General features: G+C 38.3%; 1 protein-coding gene across 3 annotated transcripts in view; it reads right to left on the reverse strand.

Annotated features, from left to right (window-relative positions):
• The window catches only part of GRM3 (glutamate receptor, metabotropic 3), a 243,256-nt gene that overhangs the window by 8,791 nt on the left and 214,190 nt on the right, over positions 1-20,275 (reverse strand). For all 3 annotated transcript variants that reach the window (XM_011996060.1, XM_011996059.1, XM_011996058.1), the window contains 2 exons: positions 16,116-17,182; positions 5,564-5,738 (listed from right to left, as the gene is read on the reverse strand). In XM_011996060.1, coding sequence (XP_011851450.1) covers positions 5,564-5,738; positions 16,116-17,182 — 1,242 coding nt within the window. The remainder of the gene's footprint in view (positions 1-5,563; positions 5,739-16,115; positions 17,183-20,275) is intronic.

A 20,275-nucleotide genomic window follows, 5' to 3' on the forward strand; every position in this document is an offset into this window, starting at 1 on the left:
GCTGGCTTGACTTGCTGAATACTCTAGTTCTTCCTGCACTGCCCATTGAAGATTTATGTTTATGAGATACCTGTGGCACGAAAGACCATCAATTCAGTCTGTATTGCTAAATACCTTGCTACTTTTCCTGGTCAGGCTGGTACATAGTGTCATGTGGGGCTCCCTGAACTTAGAGTACAGGACATGATGCTGTTTTTCGGGAGCTGAACTATAGAGAAGAAGCTTGGGCATTATGTGTTATGCTTTTATTTTATAAAGTCATATTCAGACTTCAACAATGGCTTGCCCCCTGCTAACTAGGCCATTGCCCCTTTTTAACTAGGCCAAAGTCTGGTCTCATGTGCTTGCTTTCTGTGGTTGTAGCTGTGTGGAAAATGAGCCATGACTCTAGGAGAGTGTTCACTTTATCTTTTTATACCATCACTTTCTTTTTATAATGTGAAAAAACTTTGTGATAATAAGTAATTGTATTAATTGAACGGCTCACACATTACCACCTAAACAAGTGACTTTTTTTGGCAGAGAAAATCAATCTCCATATCCCTACAACTCCTTGGGGACCAAAATCTGGGCATCATTACATAGTTGAAGTTTCTGGACTGATTTTCATGATAATGACATACATACATCTGAACGATTACAGCAAGAGACACATATCCTTATAGGACCGAGTCTGGGTACATAATAGCTCTGAAGACTATGGGGCACACTTCATTTTTCACCTCTCTCTCCCCAGTCTATGCTGATACAAAATCATATTAGTGTCAATATTCTCACCTGCATAACTGCTATAGGGTTTTATACTATGTAACTTCGTGTGTACTTCCAGCTTTTCTCTTTAAATATTATGCAGTTCTACTTACATTCCCAACATATGTTCTTGATTGCCTGTCCTTAGGAACTAGCTTTGGGAATCCCTTTTGCTTCTAGAGCAGAAGAGAATAAAAATGACCTCTTTTTCATCCAGATAGAAAGGATATTTGCTTATGTGTGTGGGTGTGGGAATAGAATTAAAAGTACGAGTTTAGGATTTCAAGGTGTCTGAGTTATACTGCCATTAGAAAGAGCATGCCCACTTTTAGTAAATGTTTTCTGAGTGGCCAGGTTCTTCTATGCTGGAAATGCCTTCCCTGAAAGTTCCAGAGGGAGCCTGGGAAATCACTGCATAGGGATATGGCCATTGGCATTATGAAGCAAAGGGTGGAAATTCAGAATGCCACTTTGTCTCTGAAACCCTGCTTCCTCTTTGATGGGCTAGAGACCCCCCCTGCACTGACTGCACTGATATCAGTGGATGAAGTAGACAAGGATGGTTTGGGTAGAGGTTCTCAAAATATTTCCCTTGGACCACTTCTATTGAAACAACTGGGGTATCTGTTATAAGCCAGATTTCTGGCCTTTGCTCCAGACCACATGAATCAGAATATCTACGGGTGGGACCAGGGCATCTCCATTTCAAAGGAGTTATTTTTCATACACAAATATCTGGGAATCATTGATCCATGGGTATTCTTAATGGAGAAAAATTAAGGTTTCATTTTTTGTTACTCTTACTTCTACTATTTATAGTTAATTAGGCACAACTTTAATTATACTCTTGCACATAGCAGTATGTAAAACTTTTCAGTTTTCCAATATATTGTTAACCATGTTCATTCTTTCATGTCTGCTACTGAGTTTGGTTATGCTTTTCCAGTTTTTTTGGAGCAACCAGTCAGCTTTAAAAATTCAACACCAATTCTCTTTCTGCTATCAACCACCTTGGCTGCCATCAGAAGGCTCTCCTAGGTTCCAAAGTAATGTGGTATTTCTCCTACTCTCTTGCCAGAGAACTAACTTGGAATTGATATGGCTGTACTTTCCAGTTGGGGTGACTTCTTGGTATCATACAGGATTGTGTAAAGTCACTGTAATTCTTGATAAGATGCAGCACTGGATTAACTGGGGATTGGGAAAGTGTGGCATAATTAAAATGGTCGCAGACTCTTTGAGAGGCAGGGTCTATGCACCTCCCCTTGAATCTGAGCTTTGATAAGTAAGTATGGTACCAATTATGCTATACCAGTTTCCTGGCCAAGCCAGTTTTTACTTCCTTTTTTCATGGAATATGCCTTTAGGAGCCAACATGGACAGGCTTCCTGGTAGGATGCCAGGAATAAGAGTGAAAGCATCATGGATCTTCCAGATCAGCTCAGTCTCTGCTTAAAACCATGGAAGAACCTCAGCCTCATGGAGCAGGTGAACCAAGCCCTGTCTGAATTCCTGACTTGTAAACTGTGAGAGATAATAATAAAAAGAGGTATTGTTTTAAGCTTTTAAGTTATGGAGGAGTTTGTTATGCAGGAATAGATAAAGTGGAGGAAACGAGATAACCCTATTTCCATATTAGCTTACTCTCATCTCTACAGCGGGTTGTTTTTACCTCTGAAGAGAAAGTCAGAAAACCAGCAGCAATATTAACAATCGTCCAGTGAAATAAAGTGCTAACATTATACTCACTGGAAGAACATAAATCGTGTACAACCCAAGAAAAACATATGCTTTATCTAATGAACTCAGAGCAGTTTAAGGAATGTTCTTGATTTCTAAAGCAACACACTTCCTAGTATTTAGGAGGGAAATGGATATAAATTGAACTGAATATACAATAGAGGAAACAGACACTAAGATATTAAATAATTGCTTCAATTCCTACCAAAGTGGGTCAGTAACATGTTCATGCACAGAACTAAATTCTATTGACCACTGGCCTTTAAACATCTTTGATTGTGATCTATAGAAATAAATACATTTTACCCAGACCTGGTACACGTATACATATAACTCTTCATGACTTACCTTTCATGCCTTACCTTTATTACATGCAATGCACTCTAACATTTTCTATTTTTTTCTTTTAAAAAACACTGGCCAAAGATACTAGATTTCATGACCCAATAATGGCTTACAGTCTACAGTATGAAAACCACTGTCCTAGACACCAAGCTTCATGGGGCCAGGGATTCTGTCCAATTCATTACTGTGTACACAGTGCTTAGAAACTTTTGGTGTGTAGTAGGTACTCAGTAATTTAATGAATGAATACATTTCTTGCTATGAAATACTCCCAACTTATTAAAATGGGAAGGATTTTAACTGAAAGTCAGGAAATCCAGGGTCAACTCTTGACTCTTGTATCATTGTATATCCTTGAGAAGTAACTTCAATTCTCAATTTTCTTACCTATAAAATAGAACTTGTGATATCTGGTACTCATGAGGATAAAATGAGTTCATGAATATATAACTACTTTGAATAAAAGATGTAAAAATGCAAATAACAGGTGAATGTATTTGTTACTTATGCACGTTAAAATGCCAAGAGATGTTATATAAAATCTTCACTTTGTTACATGGTACTACTTCATTGATTTGGATTAATTCGGGAAATATTGCTGAAACAATGAGGTCTGAATGTAGACCTTTTTTTAAAAAAAAAAAAAGTTTATAATTTTATTAACAAAATGTTCCAAAAATGTTGTTCAAACACCTGTCTTCAAGTACTAATTGGGTCACTATCAGATTAGCATACTGAGCAATAGTTTAACAGTTCTGCTGTGGTTGCAGTATATTGGTTTTATGTAAATGGATATTTCTGAATTTCTAACAAGAGACTTGATTGGAGAAAGTGCCCTTGCTATCCCTTCTGGAATTTATTAATTCCCAGCATATGCATTAGAAAATTCTGCCATTTCTAAATTACTGAGGTCTGGATATATGAAATTTTGAATAATTTCTATATGGAAGACTTATGAACCCCGCTAAATTGTTCTAATAACAAGCAAAAGTTCTGAGCTAGCAATGAGACAATTCTGCTGGGATAACCTTCTTTTTATTCTCTCTGCAAAGCCTGCCAAGGACCTAGCATCATGAGAACTTTTCCAGCTTCCTCTCCAGGAGAGGCTGCACGATACAGTGGTTAGGTGCACTGGCTTTGAAATCACAGGAACTGACTTTAAATTCTGGTTCTGCCATTTTTAAAGTGTGTGACCCTGAGTGAGTTTCTTTACCTTAAGGGGTTAGAGCATTGAATAAAACAGCACACACATGCACACACATGTGTAAAGTATTTAGTACGGTGCCCAGCATATGAAAAACACTCAACAAATGAAAGTTCCTGTTAACTGTTGTTAATATTTTTATAAGTTATTGACAGTTCTCTCTGGACTGGACTAGGTAGCTGTTAAGATTAGTCTGCTAAAGAAGAGCTTTGTTTGCTCAAGAAATAAACATAATTTTGCTAAGATCCGTGGAAAATGATCTCACAGGCTTTGCCATGCCCTGAAAGTCAACTTTTGTGACACGTTGGAGTTTAGCTGGAAAGACATGAATGTGCAGCCTATCCCGGAACACATGCTCTCAGCCTGTCAGTCTTCCCTCAGTTTCCTGGGGGAAGGGCTGCCCTGTTAAATTCTGTACTTTGGTGGAGAAATTGGGGCACTAATGTGATTGCTGACCCTGTGATGCTGAGTTATTTTGAAGTATCCTTTCTAATCAACTCGAGGCAAAATTTTGAAGCAGTCATTTGTCTCTGTCACTTTCTGTCCTCCCTCCCTGTCTCATGGCTCCAGTTCTTTTCTTCCCCCTCATCCAGCGTCAGTGAATTGCTTCTACTTCACACCACAAGTTAGCTGAATATTGCTTAAAAGGTTTTCCCCTTCAGGTACATTTGTACTTTAGAGAACTCTAAAGAATTAAATCAATGATTCTCTGTGGATAGTGTTTCAGACATTTGCAGGCCAGTAGCAGAGAGAATTTGGGACTGGGAACTATTCTAGTATCCTTCAGTTCACACTGCCTTCTCAGCTGAGAAAACATTGTGTCATTGAAGTAGGAGGAAGATCTATTCCAGCATTTTCCAAGGTGTGTTCCTTGGGATGTTAGTTTTACTGTGATAAAATATTTTTAAAAGTATTTTAACTTTGTTAACTTTTAAGAAAGTTAAACAGGTTTTCTTGCGTAGAGATTCTCAAAACCTATAACATACTTATGTTAAAGGAAATGCTATAAACTTCCAAGGGGGAATTAGGAATGCAGCATTTTTCATTGTATTTTATTATCTTCCTCTTTTAATTTTTCATGAAGCTCCTTTGGCATCTGTGTGACATAGAATATACTTTATAAAACACCAATCTAGTCCAGTCCCCTATTTTAATTAGTAAAATGAGGCAGAAAGCAATAGAGTGACTTGTTCGAAGTTATCAATTAAATTGACTCCAGAACAGGACTAGAGACCAGGTTATCTAACCTCACAACATGGTTAAACCCCTAATCGCAGCTATGGATTTAATGTCTTTGTTCCCTGCCAGACTGTATGTACTGCCCAAACAGAAACTTTGACTTGTTTGCTCCTCACTGCATCCGCAGCACCTAGCACAATACCTGACTCACAGTGTTCAAATCCATACTTAGTAAAATCGAATTGAGATTGTTCACGGGGACAGACATGTGTTGCCTGTTCTTGGCAGGCTGGTCCTGACTACAGTGTTACATATGAAGGAGTTAGTGCTGAGTTCCATACTTACACTGAGAGTATGTGGTCCCAGTTCCACTGACACTGAACCTATTGAGGTGCAGTCTGTGTGTGACAACATTCTTCTGGGGTTGAAACAGGATGATGTGAACCTTGGGTGCAAACAAACAGCCCAAGACCACAAAGCCACTCAGGCTGACAGAGATGCACATGGTTGTCGTCTGCACCTACAAGAGAAGGTTGGCTAGTAAGTGTCTGGCTGTACATTCAGTCAAATGGCCAACTAAAGAGAGTGCTGAAACAAGACCAAAACGAAAAACCCAGAATAATCGACAGCTCTATTCTGATTATAGCCAAATCAGTACAGTAATTATATTGAATCTTCTATGTTTGGGGTCTTGGAAATATTGCTTAGGATTTGTAAGCAAACACCATTTGTGTGGGGTGCTTTTGAATGCTTGCCAAGACTTCGCATGGATTTTCTTGTTTGTTTTCTTTATATTTTTATAAAGATATTTCTGTAAAACCACAGAAGTTGGAATCTAAAATAGTAAAACATATTCAATGATGAAGTGGCCAGATTGCTGGTGATTTCAGTCTATGAACTTGGCTTGTTTAAGGTTTAAGGTTATTATAAACAAATTTGTTGGTTTTTTTTTTTTTTTTTACATTTTTGTATCTCCCTTGCTTGCTGGAAGCTCTGCCTATCAACTACTGGTTTACCCTATTCTTTGTTGGGGATCACTATCAGCTTTCTTCTGTGGTACCTTTGTTTTGCTTATCTTGTTGGCATCTCTCCGGAATTTTGATTCATCAGGTACTCACTGTTCAATCTTCATGTTCTCTAGGCTTCTATACACCCATTCTTGACAGATAATTTTCACTTCTCCCTCACTGTTTTCCCTGAAAGTTCCCCAGAACCAGGGTTTATCATGTCTTCTCATTCTCATCCCAGAGTAACTTTAGATTTGTTTTCCTTTCCCCTTAGGCACATGCTATTATAAAGTAGCATGGTTTCAAATGCCCCAAATGACTTTAGGCATCTATGAAACATTTCTGTAAAGTCTCTGACCTTCCTCTCTAACCAAGGAAAGCTGAAGACTGAACACATAACTGGAGAAACCATATAATTTTAGAAGACTTCATTTTACCTTTGATTTTTTAAAAAAATTCAGGCTGCCCTGTGGCATAATTCTTTAGACCTTGTTTACTTTGAATCCTGAGAGCATAATCCATCCTCATCATTTTAAAGTTCTTCTCTCTCTTAACTATCCCAGTGCTCTCCACTTTGAGGCCCCTAATCGCAGGCCCCTTTCTTGTCAACTTCTCAGAAAACAAGCTGCTATCTGACTCTGTGATGCAAAAGTCTTCATAAATCTGGGAGAATTTGTTTTCTACATATATGTACAATATGATGTTAGAATTGTCCTCTTTCTGCTTCAGTTGCTGCCTCTGACTCTGAAGCCAGTGTGAAGGATATCAGAGATCATGGGAGGGGAAGACAAATCCAAATTTGCAAGATTTCCAGCAAACCTTTTCTGAAAGCATTTCTATAACCCTTGAAACTACTCACACACTTTAAGACATTACAAGAAGAGGTGAGAAGGGGCTTTTAGGAGGAGGGGATCTTGGGTGAAGCTGTACTGTGATTTTTGTCTCCTCGCTGAAGCAAGGAATGCTTCAATGTGGCCGTTTACAAAAAGTCAGGTGTTTCTGCAAGAAGAGGATGCCCTGAATTGGGACCTGATTCCTGCCTTGGAAATCAAAAAGGTGGTGGAAAGGCTCATTGCTTTAGGGGCATTGCATAAAACTTGCAACTGTCTCGGGGTAGTCCTTTGTTCTGAGAATTTATCAAAGCAAAGGCTATGTGAATGGTATGCATGGACAAGATGGGCCACACAAGAGCCATTATGCATGGTCTTGGGCCTATGTCTTGGCCTGGAGACCTTCACAGAAAGAGGCTTGGGGTAGGATAGCTGGATGCCCTGAGAATGAGCATGGAGCCACCAGAGACAAATCACAAAAGAGAACTGCCTGTCAACTCACTCAAGGTCCTTCAGGGGAAAAGGCCAGAGGGTAACTTCTAAAGATCATGTGAAAAATGAAAACACCCTCTAGTCATCTTCCAGGCATCTGAAGGATGTATCTTTCCATGTGTGGACTTAGAGATCATAAAGTCATCTAGCCACGAAGAACTATCTTACTGCTTCCTTATTACTCTTTAATCAGGGCTGAGAGGGAAGTAGCAACTGGTGGATTGGGGAACATGAACACCAAGGAAGATGCCAAGAGGACATAGTTTTGATTATTATATAGGACTAGATATTTTAATTTCTTAATAAAGACAATTTTCAATTGAAAATGATGGTAGTACCATATATTACCTAAAAGCATATAAATTCATGGGTCTACCAAGGTCATGAACGTTTTTTCTCATTGTGCTATCCCCAGCACCAGAATGGAGCCTCACATGTGGTGAACATTTGGTGTTTGAATATGTGCACAGGAATTTCCATCCCAGGGTGGGGGATGATTACCCTTGCTAAATACTGAAGAGATAACGGAAGGAGCATTAAAGTTGTATTTTTATCATAGTTTGTGCACCATGTTTATTCAGCATACCTGTTATAAATTTGAAATACCTTTTACTACAAAGCCCCAAATATCAGTCTCATAGTTTCAGTTATCCAGTTCCATCAGTAAGTCACACTATTAAAAGTCTGCTTTTGTCTGTAATTCTGTGTTCTGACCCTTTGAATACTACCAGCTCACGATGCTCTGTTTTCATCTTTGTCGAACTCGCAGCAATGCTTGACACAGTTAATCACTTCCTTCCTTTTGGATTCCTGGACACATCTTTCCCTCAGTGGTTGTTCTTTGTCTTAGTTATCTATTCTACTTGAACTTTAAGTGCTGGACTTGCCCAGAGCTCAGTTGTGAACTCTCTTTCTTCACCATCCCATTGAGTTTCATGGCTTAAATATTGATGATGTCCAAATCAATTATTACTGGTTTTGACCTATACTTTGGGCTTCTAGAATTATATGTTCAACTGCCATCATGACATATTCTTTTGGTAATGAAATAGGCATATCATAATAATGTAATCAAAATTTGGTCCCTTTCCCCAAGTGTCACTGTTTGCGTAAGTGACACCAGATGCCACCCAGTGTGCAAGCTAAAGACCATCCTTGATTTTACCATTACACCCATACATCCAGTCCAACAGCAAATTCTGTTGGGAAATTATTCTACATGAGCTTCTCATGCCATTTTGTGAACAAGGCTCTGCCTTTGTTCCAGAATGTCTTTTCAAGGATTTTGTGTAGCAAAGAGCTTTAGAAGATAGAGACAGTGACTACCTCTAGAACAAAGGGCAGCATACTACTCATTATAAAAGATTCAGGTTCCCTAGTCTCAGAGTTCCTCTCCTGTGATGTAACCCACTGATGGTACAGGGGTCACCTGGACTACTTTGTGTAGCCCTGTGAGAAGTGGCACTCAGGAAACCTGTGCAAATGCTGACACTCTGGCTACTGCTATTGCTGTGAGTCATAAAGTTCTTTTTGCTAGCATTAGTAAAACTGTGGTAAGCTAACTTGTTGCCTTGTAAGTATAGTAAAATCTCAGGCACTACAGTCTTTGACAGTTTTGACAATGAGGAAAGAATGCCAACAGACACATGGCTTTTTCAGAAAGAAAATATGAGGGCTTCAAGGACTGATTAACAGGATTTGAGGAAGTACGTGGGAATCAGTAGCAAACATGTTGACCAAATTGTACGGTTAAGCAGGAATAAATACTGTTCCACTTTATTGCCTGTTAAGGAGGAGGATTTGGAGATGTGGTTGAAGGCTGAGTAACAGGAAGTAGGTTTAAACACAGCTCCTAGACTGATGCCCTGGCTGTCGTTAACTCTTCTCTGGAGGGTAGAGTGGGGTGAATTTCCTCCCCGTTTGGATTCAGATCCACCTGATTCTAGTAACTAGTACTAACATTTGTCCTGGGTAGGCATAAAATTCCACTGTCTTTTACACAAAAATTGCAGAGACATGTACCTACGCTGAGCATTGAGAGATTTTCAGAGAACGTAGAAGCCAGGTGAATCACTCGAACTTTGACTGGTTTCCTTGGGAGGTTGAGACATCAGGGCACATATGCTTGTTAAGGAAGAATGGCAACAGCTGGGCCCTTAAAGGATTAATCCCCAGCTGTAGTCTCTTATTCTAAACTTAGATTCATTCCAAGATGACAGTCAAAGGATTCAGAGTTTTGTTTTGTTTTTCAGTGGAACTTAGCTTTCTGGGAAGCTATAGATGAGGCACTGATTTGTATTTGGGCGCTTACTCACCTGGATTGGTTTACAGTGTTCACAAAGAATGAGAAAGGGATGCAAAGAAATCTAGACAAATTCCTACCATCAGCGACAGCCCTGGAAAACTTCCCCAACCCTTATGCTAAAACAAGGCAAGACCCTAAGAGATATTATCATGATGAGAGAGCAAACGCCCTGTTAATTTTGTATCAAAAAGAAGCAAGTCACACTTGCTGTGTGAGTCAAGGCCAAATTAGTAAAGTGCGCAAGCCATGAGTTCCAGCCAGAAAGCTATAGGCTCTGGCTTTAGTCAATGGGTCACCAAAGTTAAAGCGAATAGTGACAGTAATGATGATCTTATTTCATAATTTAGTCTTTTAGGTGCACAAAAATATTGGACCTTATATGGTTGAGCCATAGGTAGCTGCTGAGTGCTTAAAACTGAAAACAAATGTGTCTTATTTATTGGCAAGGAGCTGCTCTCTCACTGTGCTGCCCTACTCCCCTACCCCCATCCTAATTTTAGCTGCTTTAAGGAAAATACTACTTAAGGTTAGATTAAAATTTCCCCATCCTGAAGGGTGGGTGAAGTCCATATACACCAGACTAAGTATGCTGAGGAACTTCAGAGAGGGGAGGAACCCAAAATTTTAAGCCTTGTTGGTGATAGACACCCAAATCACCACCCTAACCTATTAGGGGAAAGGCAGGGCTGGGGCTAGTGTAAAGCAAGTGAGGCACTTGCCTGAGATACAAATTTAAGGAGACATCAAAAATGCATTAATCAAGACAATAATGCAATATTTAAAATATCAAAAATAATGCCAAGTCCATGATGAACACAATGTCAACATTTTAAATAAGGATAGGATCAATAACAGCACTATGCTATTGTATATTTGATCCTAAGGCAAAAAGAAAATAAGTAACACTGATCCTCTTTTGAGTACTGCTTACGCAGGTGTCCTAGCCCACTCTGCATTGCCTTGTTGAAATCAGAACTTGGCTGGGTGTGGTGGCTCTCGTCAGCACTTTGGGAGGCTGAGGCGGGCAGATCACCTGAGGTCAGGAGTTCGAGACCAGCCTGGCCAACATGGTGAAACCCTGTCTCTACTAAAAATACAAAAATTAGCCCAGTGTGGTGGCACGCGCCTGTAATCCCAGCTATTCGGGAGACTGAGGCAGGAGAATTGCTTGAACTCGGGAGGCAGAGGTTGCCTGAACCCAAGATCATGCCATTGCCCTGTAGCCTGGGTGACAAGAGCGAAACTCTGTCTGGAAAAAAAAAGAAAGAAAGAAAGAAAGAAATCAGGACTCCAGGACCCTACACAAGTGTTGATACTCTGGCTACTGCTATGACTACGAGGTAATAAAGTTCTTTGTTTCTGAATCAGGAGTCTTATGTCTTCTGACACAAGGATTCTGAAACTGTGGCAGGCTAACCTGGTAGATTGCAACAGGGTAAAAACCTTTCACAGTTCTTGACAGGTTCTACCTCTACTTCTAACCATCTCCATTGTTAACATCCTATTGTCGGATGGTTCTGACCCCAGTACCCACCTCAACTTCCTAACCAGTCTCCTCATTTATGCCTTTTTGCCATATAGTAATAGAGTCTTTACAGCAGCCTGATTTTTTCTACTAAAATATGAGATCATAAACTCCCCTGCTTAAAAATCTTTCAGTGATTTTCCTTTCCATATAGAATAAAATATAAATTCTTTGCTATGGCTTATAAAGTCCTACATGATTTAACTCTCCTGCCTATTTCTCATATCAAATCACTCTTCCATTTAGTCATTAAACTGTAGCCATATGCTTTTCTTTTCTAAGATATTTTTGTTGAAGAGTGTTTGAACTTGCTGTTTCATCTGCATAGCACATAGAATTCCAATGTCTGGCTGCTTCCCTTCAGTGGAATTTTTTCTTCAGTGGAATATTATGAAATAGGTACCAGCAAAGTAGGGGTGACAAAAATTTTTTTACAGAATTTGAGATATAATATATATTTTTGAATCTTCAAAATAGTCAGCATGGGAAAATAGGAATTTCTTTGTAAGTATTTGAACCTTGTCAAAATTCTAGAGTCAATTTCCAAGACTCTGCCTACTGTAAGTAAATTGTTTCACGTGCTACAACCCCCAAAAGAACCTAGAGTCTTGACACTCCAAGTATGGTCTTAGTCTAGTAGCATCTCCATTTCCTGGGAGCTTACTGATATGGAGATCCTTGGTCCCCATCCTTTCTTACTGAATCAGAATCTTTAGTTCAACAAGATCCCCAGGTGATTCGCATGCACATTAAAATTTGAGATAAACTTCAGTAACCCACTTGTCAAGGCGATTTAAAAAAATCTCATTACAGCATTCACTACTGAATGAGCCTGCATTTTCATTCATTCATTATTTATGCTCCATCTCCATCTTCACCTTATTCCCACTAGACTGTAAGTTACAAAAGAGGAGAGACTTGCCTATGTTGATAACATTATCTCCAAGGCCTATAATAAGTCCTCACATATTTTTTGGAAGACGTGAACAAAACACTCAGTAATTACTATAAATGAATTTCTTTATGGATAACTTTCCACTCAAACATGGCTGAATTTTTATTTACACAATTTAAGCTGTGTATTGGATCCCAATGATTCAGTGTTTGATTCTTAAACTGAGAATGGTTAGTTGCAGTATAGCAGGAGATGACTTGGATAGTTTCTCAAAAATCCTTTGAATTTTTTATTCTAACTGAATGTCTTGTTTGTTCTGTATTGAATTCCTATAATAGCTTCAATTAGTCCTCCTTGATCTAGACTCCACCCTTTCAAATTCATCCTTCGTATTAAGGATACGTCTGTGTTACAGTATGAAGGGCATGGATTTGAATCAGAAAAACTACTATTTCTTAACTGGCCACCTGGGGAGTTCATTATCCTCTGTTTACTCATCTTTCTAATGGATAATAAAATTTGCTTCCAAGTTTTATCAAAATGAAGATAAGTGAGCTCATGTGTTTAAAGCATCTAGGAAAGTAAGTTGATCAGGAAGGTTTCTTTCCCTCTTGCCTTTCATCATGTCACTTTTTTGCCCAAGCAAATAACCAAAACAAAACAAACTCAAGACCTCAAAGCCCTTAAACATCTAAATGAACCAGCCTTGCCCCTGGCCCATTTTCAACCTGAGTAAGACTGATATGGCTTCCTTCTGGTTGGTTCATTCCTGTCTAGTCTCCGGAATATTCCCTATATTCTCTAAATACCTTAGTTGTGTTTGCCCACCAAGGTTATGGGGTAAAAATCCTGTCTTCAAGAAGTAATCCTGGAAAGATCATGATCTTACCCATATAACTCTTATGGAGCCCACAGGTATTTAGAGTTTATCTCACCAATTTAATCATAAACTATTCTGTGTTTATAATTCTTGAATTCTTTCTTGTTTAATATCTTTCTTCCAGCTGAGATATAAACTTTGTGAAGACTGGAATCTTGCCTTATGTTTATTTATAACTCACAATGGGTGGCAAAGCACTGAGATATAAACTTTGTTGACTGTTTGATGCTCAAAATTTTTTCAGCTGCTCTTCAATTATTGCTGCTGTCTGAACCACATGATTTTCCTCTGGGACATTTTAAATCTCAGTCTTGTTCTGGAATTTCTAGAGCAAGGGTCCCAAGTTTAAATGCTTGCAGGGTCTATGAAAGTTTGTAAGTGAAAGGGACCATGTGTGAGAATTCAGAGATCAGTGGGAGATAGGGGCAACAGGAGTAAGAGTGCTCTGTCTTCAGGGGTGAGCGCTGCTCAAGTCCAGCTAATTGTTGAGTGGAGGAATTTGGGCTCATGTTTTTACTTTGTTAAGAGAAACCGAGAATACGGATATTTATGTAAAGTTTCTCAAGTTTCTAACTTTGACAAGTATTTCAAAAACAGTGCAGGCCAAACTAGACATACTGGTGGGACAAGAAGAGCATGTGACTCATTAGGGCAGAGGTTTTCAATCCTGGCTGCAAATCAGGGTTACCTGGGAAGCTTTGAAAAATCCTGATGTCCAAGCCACAGGCCAGACCAATTAAATCAGAATCTCTGGGGCTGTGTCCCAGGTATTTTTTTTTTTCTGATGCTACCCAGTTGATTAAATACGCAGCCAAATTTGAAAAACACTACATTGGAGGCTTCCGTCTACCTTTCTCATTTCTTTTGTAAACTTAGGATTGGTATTATTTGTGAGGCTTCAGATCATCTTAGCGTCGCTGGATGCCTTAATTATCATGGACCTTAAAAAACTCTATTCCACAACCTCTATCCCATTTCATTTGCCTTATGACTTCTATGTGGTGAAAGCTCTGGTGTCTTCAGCTAATTCCATTCAGTCCGTTGTTCTACTCTATTGCTATCATGTAAAGAAGAAAGTCATTTTTTTGTATGTCTTAGAAGTAAATGCTAATTCACTGAATAAAATTAAATTTTTATAATGTTATTTATTCTCAGTAGTATTTTCTGCTTTGTCATTTTTTAACCAGCTCTTTTGAGAATTAAGAATTTCAAATCATATGTCCAGGACAAAATAATTAGTATTATAACTATTTTGCCATCCCAGTACTCCAAATCATGTCTGCTAAGACTGGCTTCCTAAAAACTTAAAAAAAAAAATCATGCAGATCTATGGGACTAGATGTATATATAAAGGCAAAAGATAGAGATGGGGCATTACAATACATTAACTATAGTTCTCCATGTTAATCCCCAAATTCTAACACTCCAAATCCCCTGTGGTTCATATACTCTGCTCTTTGACTTTGCTGATCCAGCTCTGATGTTTCTTCTTCTTAAAATTTTCCAAAATTTTTATAGGTAGTCTTGCCCCACAACATTGAACTTATGTTCTTCGTCATTATTGTTCATCCCTTAATGTAGCCCATAGGTTTCAGTCACATGGTTGTGAATAACTTAGAGTGACTAAACACAATATAATTTGCCAACATCTTGATCCCATGCTTTAAACAGATTTGCCATTTTTTTAAACAAAAGTATTTATCTATTTTAATTGGCAAATGACAATTGTATACATTTATGTACAGCATGATGTTTTAAAATATGTATGTATTGTGGAATGGGTAAATGGAGCTAATTAACATATGCATTATTTCACGTACTTACCATTTTTTATGGTAAGAGCTCTTAAAAATGGATCCTCAGTGATTTTCAAGAATACAATGTAGTCACCATGTTATACAACAGACCTCCTGAATTATTCTTCCTATCTAACTGAAATTTTATATCCACTCTGTCTTCTTTTTGGGCTGCAATTTTCTAGATTTTGGCAATGTAGGAATTGCTGGTAAACAACAGATTTGAGGATTTTTACAACCTATGGAGGCAATTCATTTTGTGAAATCATGGTGCAGCAAGTAAACCATTATGCTTCTGGAAAACTTTAATCTCTGACAATTTAAGAAACATAGAGAATAAAAAACAAATGCCTGAAGAGAGAAACATTCTTATACTCAGTCATTGTAAGATACTGAAATCAGAATTATAAAATGCTACATTTTATGTAGCATTTTAACAATTTGGAATATTATAATGGAATGATGAAGTTTCTTTCAAAAGAGATGGTAATTATAAGGGAGCCCAGAAATTTGAACTGTATATTACTAATAATGTATTAATTAACATTAATTAGGTTACCTGGATATGCACAGTAAAGTTTTTAACTATTTAAAGAAAAATATACATGTATATATAACTAAAGCTATAGAAAAGACATAGCAAATTAACATTGTATTTTAATCTGTTTTAGAGAAGTAATGAAGCATGAGTGAAAGTTTCTATCTTTAAACTTATGCTGGCTTAATGTTGCAAGTATATTTTAATTTACAGATTGATCCATGGTAGCCAAGTCCCCCTATATCTAATTTAAAGTACTCTCAAATAGATTCACAATTAGATTCTTAGTTTAAGTCTTATTCTATTGTCAATCACTTTTTAAGTTTAATTAATATTATGTGTACGTGTATTACATTTTATATCCCACTAGATTATACATTGAGTAAATGTCCATATCATTTATATTTATCTTCCCCTCTGTGCCTAGCACAGTGCTCTGTATGTGGTAGGTATGAATTAAATGCTCTCTACATGTAGAATTAATTTTAACATATAATATACAGGCTCATCATGGCATTTGAAATTACCCAACTCGTTGAGATGAAATAAAAGGAGTCTATTTTAAATACTACACAAGAAACACTGGCAGGAGAAAGAACAAGAAAAATAAGAAACAATCAAAGACTTACTCTGTAGTCACTTGATGTCACATAAAATATAGGGAGGAAGGCCAACCAGATGATGCACGTGGTATACATGGTAAAACCTATGAACTTAGCTTCGTTGAAATTTTCTGGGCACTTCCGCGTTTTGAAGGCATACACAGTGCATAAGATCACCAGGATCACATCGTAGGTAAGAGAGATCAACATGCTGGAATCTTTGACATTGCATTTTAGGATGACTGTTTCCCGCTTCTCTGCAAGGGTATACCTCCTGGTGCCTGGGGCCTCCAGGATGAGCCACACAGACACCATCACAATTTGCACAAGGATCAAACCCAGGCAGATGAAAACCTGAGAACTGGGGCTGATGAATTTTGGCCTCTGAGCGCCATTCTTGACCCCATCGAAGATGCGGGCAATGCAGTTTGTCTTGGTCAGCAGGGCTGAGTAACAGATAGCGAAGGAACTCCCCAGCCCAAGTCGGCGCAATGCACAGATGACTGGTGATGGCTTGGCAATGAAGAAGAATGTCATGCAGTATGACAGGCCAACCCCAAACAATAAGATGTAGCAGAGTTCTCGGCCCGATGCTTTGACCAAGGGTGTGTTGTTGTGCTTGATAAAAACAGTTATAACCATGCATGTACACATAAAACCCAGACAGGCAATGGTGACTGGGCCAATGGCCCAGGCGTCTTCCCACCTGATGTAGTCCTCAGGAAGGTCATAGCATCCAGTTAGGTCGGCAGTGGGCCACTGCCCAGGCCCACAATCCACACAGGTAAATTCATCAGCCAGGTATTCGTAGGATTCACAGGGGATGCAAATCCAGCAGCAGACATCCCCTGGTTGCATATTCTTCATTTCATTGGGGGCACAGGGGTCACTGCACTGGGAAGTGGGGACTGAGTTCCGGGACCAGTGGATAGAGTTGACATCTAGCGATAAGGTTTCCGCCCAGTGACCAACTTTCAAGTAGGAATACTTTCCACCTACATTTTGGAAATTGAACACGTTGTATCGCCCCATTCCATCTCCAAAAGTGTCAAACTTGACTATGCTATCTGCATCTTTATTTGGGTTGAATGGAGCTGTGATATGTAAAGTGAAAGAAAAAAAAAGAACACTTGTTTAGGTGTCTTATGTGTGATAGTCAATTACTTTATGTCATACACTGAAATAACAGGAAATGGAGATTCAAGGCTGAAATAATTTATCAGTTACTGTTGAAAGTTACACTTCAAAAGCTACTAAAGTGCTCATGCATTCATAAATTCATTCACTTACCATTACTGAGTGTCAAAGGGTGCCAAGTGCCAGTGATAATCATGAATACAGTACAATGCTTATTATGTAACAGTGGGATTTACAAACATGTGGTCATATGTTTTATGGTGGGCATGTATCCTCTTCTTGAAAGACTTCATGATAAGAATTGGACAAAACATTGTGTCTCATTCTTATTACATATTTGTCTATATACAGCCAATAAAATGTTTCCCATCTTAAATATTTTCATGAAAACATAAAACAGGAAGAATTTTTCTCCTTCAAAATAAAGAACATTTTTTCATTACAGATGCATGGTATGATTCTTTTCAAGTTCAGATGATTCATAAAGAAAAAAATTTAAACTACCTATCATACTTCAACTCAATAGTTTAATATTTTGGATATTAAATTTAATATTGACATTAATTCTGACTACATATATGCATGTGTCTATATACAGCATGCTCATATTCACACAAATACATACAACCTAGCTGTATGTAGAATCTAGGTAAGTAGACTTTGAAATTTCCTAAGTGAACAAGGTCAGTAGCACTCAGTCAAATGGGTCACCTGCAACCCTGTCTCTTTCTTACAGCATTCTGCAAGTCCCTAAGAGCAGAAGCTCTCTGAGCATACATGCTTCCTCTCTTCCAGCTGCTGCTCATCATGTCTGTCTTGCCAACATACACCACCCCTCTGATTACCCATTTCTGTGCCATGTATTCTGTTCTACTACTGTGTGCTTCTATTTCACTGCCGATCTTTACTCTTTTCTTAGAATTAGAAGACGAATGTTGCTGATACCTATGTGATACATAGAGAAACTCTATTACTCATGGTAGGCTTGCCTGTGTTGGTAAATGGACCCCAAACTGTTTATTTCTCCCTCATGTAGCGGTCTAAGATTTTGGTTGCTGGGTGTCTGTCCTTCACATCGTGATTCAAAAACCAAGATTCCTTCCATCTTGAAGCTGTACCACTGCTTAGCAAAGCTGTGCCACTGCCTAGGCCTTCCTCTTCGTCAGCATCCACCCAGCAGAAGGAGAAAGAGAGTATAAAGAAGGTATGGCACATATTTCCATTCATACTGCATTGATTAGAAATTAGCCACAAGGACACACTCAACCTTAAAAGAGGCTGTAAAATGTAGTTTAGCTAATGTGCTCAGCTACTTCTGTACTGTGGAAAAAGAGACTGGAATTTAGAGGATGCTGCAGTGTCTGACCCTGTGAGTATTGGCTGTCTTTGTTGCCTCCCCTGTGAGCTTCATTCCACCTTCTCTGAGGTTCAGGCTGCTCTCGTTTATAGGGAAACAACGTCCAGGAAACACTGTTTAGGGAAAACTGGATCCAGTTATTGTATGTGGTAAAATGATCCTTCAATGAATTACTTGGGCTCTTGGTAAAAGAGGACTTTATATTTTGCAAAATAGCCCTCTCTTGTCTGAAGGATATAGGTGCCCCTAGAGGGCTGGGTTGGGTAGTTTACAATAAAACCTCATACCAGTTCTGTTAGAAATATACTATGCCAAATTTATTATTCACTTATTGTTATTTAGTTTCTTTGTAGTGTTCTTGTTATCTCACCCTGCAATTTGACTTTACCAACCTCCACTTCCTTTCTGCCACATTTCACAAACCCATCACATATATCTATTTCTGTCTGTACTCTAGTTGTGAATTGGTTTCAAGTTAATTGTAAGAAAGGGTGATGTAGTAGTTGAGTGTGTAGTTTTGGGGTTAGATGGATTTTGTGTGATTCTTGTTTCTGTCTTTTAATAATTGTGTGTCCTTCAGCAAGGACCTTTCTGACTCTGTTTCCTAATTTTCAAATTGGGAATAAGAGTTCTATTGAAGATTTGATGAGTTAAATCCCATAACATGTTAAGCACAATGCCTGGCACACAGTAAGCACTTAACATATATGTTAGTGATAATGATAATAAAAATAATAAAAAGAACTTCATAGAAAAGGAAAGCTGCTTATAAAAGTGAGACCTACTGAGGGACAGGAAGGGAGAAGATGGGAGGAGGGAGATGTTATTCAATTCTACCTACTGCTTTATCCAGACCTCACTTCTGACCCAATCCAGACCCTGCTCCTCCATCCTTTTCCCCATTAGTAAGCGTGATTATACTTAGCTATTGTTTTGTAATGTATATTTGCAGTGAAATATTGAGAATTTTTAAAAAAATTAATATCTTTTAATAAAGTATCTTCATTCTCAATAGCTATATACTATTACCTTGTACATAAGTACTGAGCTACTTAAATATTCTTATAGTTTTAATATTTAGGTTGTTTCTAAGGTTTTCCCTTTATAAACCTCATTATCTAGTTATTTACTTAGAGCACATTCATACAAGAAAAACTATTGGGTCAAAGCGTAGGTTCTTTAAAAATTTAGCTACAGAGTACCGGCTTGCCAAGGAAAGGTGTTTTTTGTTTGTTGTTTGTTTTGTTTTGTTTTACTAACTAATACTCCCATGAACATTGTATGGGAATGTGCATTCTCCACAATCTTACTAACCTTGAGTATTTTTGTCTTTTTAATAATTGACAAACTGATAGGAAACATACCTTATTTTAATCTGTATTTATTTCTTTGACTTTTAAAGGGTCTGGTTATGTTTTAATATTTTTAAAAATTATACATATTTATTTTGTGAATTTCTGGTTCACACAGTCTTCACTGTTTTCTCTTGGGGTGTTCATATATTTTAAAAAATTAATATGTAGGCCAGGTACGGTGGCTCACATCTGTTATCCCAGCACTTTGGGAGGCTGAGATCGGTGGATCGCTTGAGCTTAGGAGTTCAGGACCAGCCTGGGCAATGTGATGAAACCTCTTCTCTACCAAAAATACAAAAAGTTAGTGGGGTGTAGTGGCACATGCCTGTGGTCCCAGC

The sequence above is a fragment of the Mandrillus leucophaeus genome, unplaced genomic scaffold, assembly GCF_000951045.1.
Source record: "Mandrillus leucophaeus isolate KB7577 unplaced genomic scaffold, Mleu.le_1.0 Scaffold50, whole genome shotgun sequence".
Lineage (NCBI taxonomy): Eukaryota > Metazoa > Chordata > Mammalia > Primates > Cercopithecidae > Mandrillus > Mandrillus leucophaeus.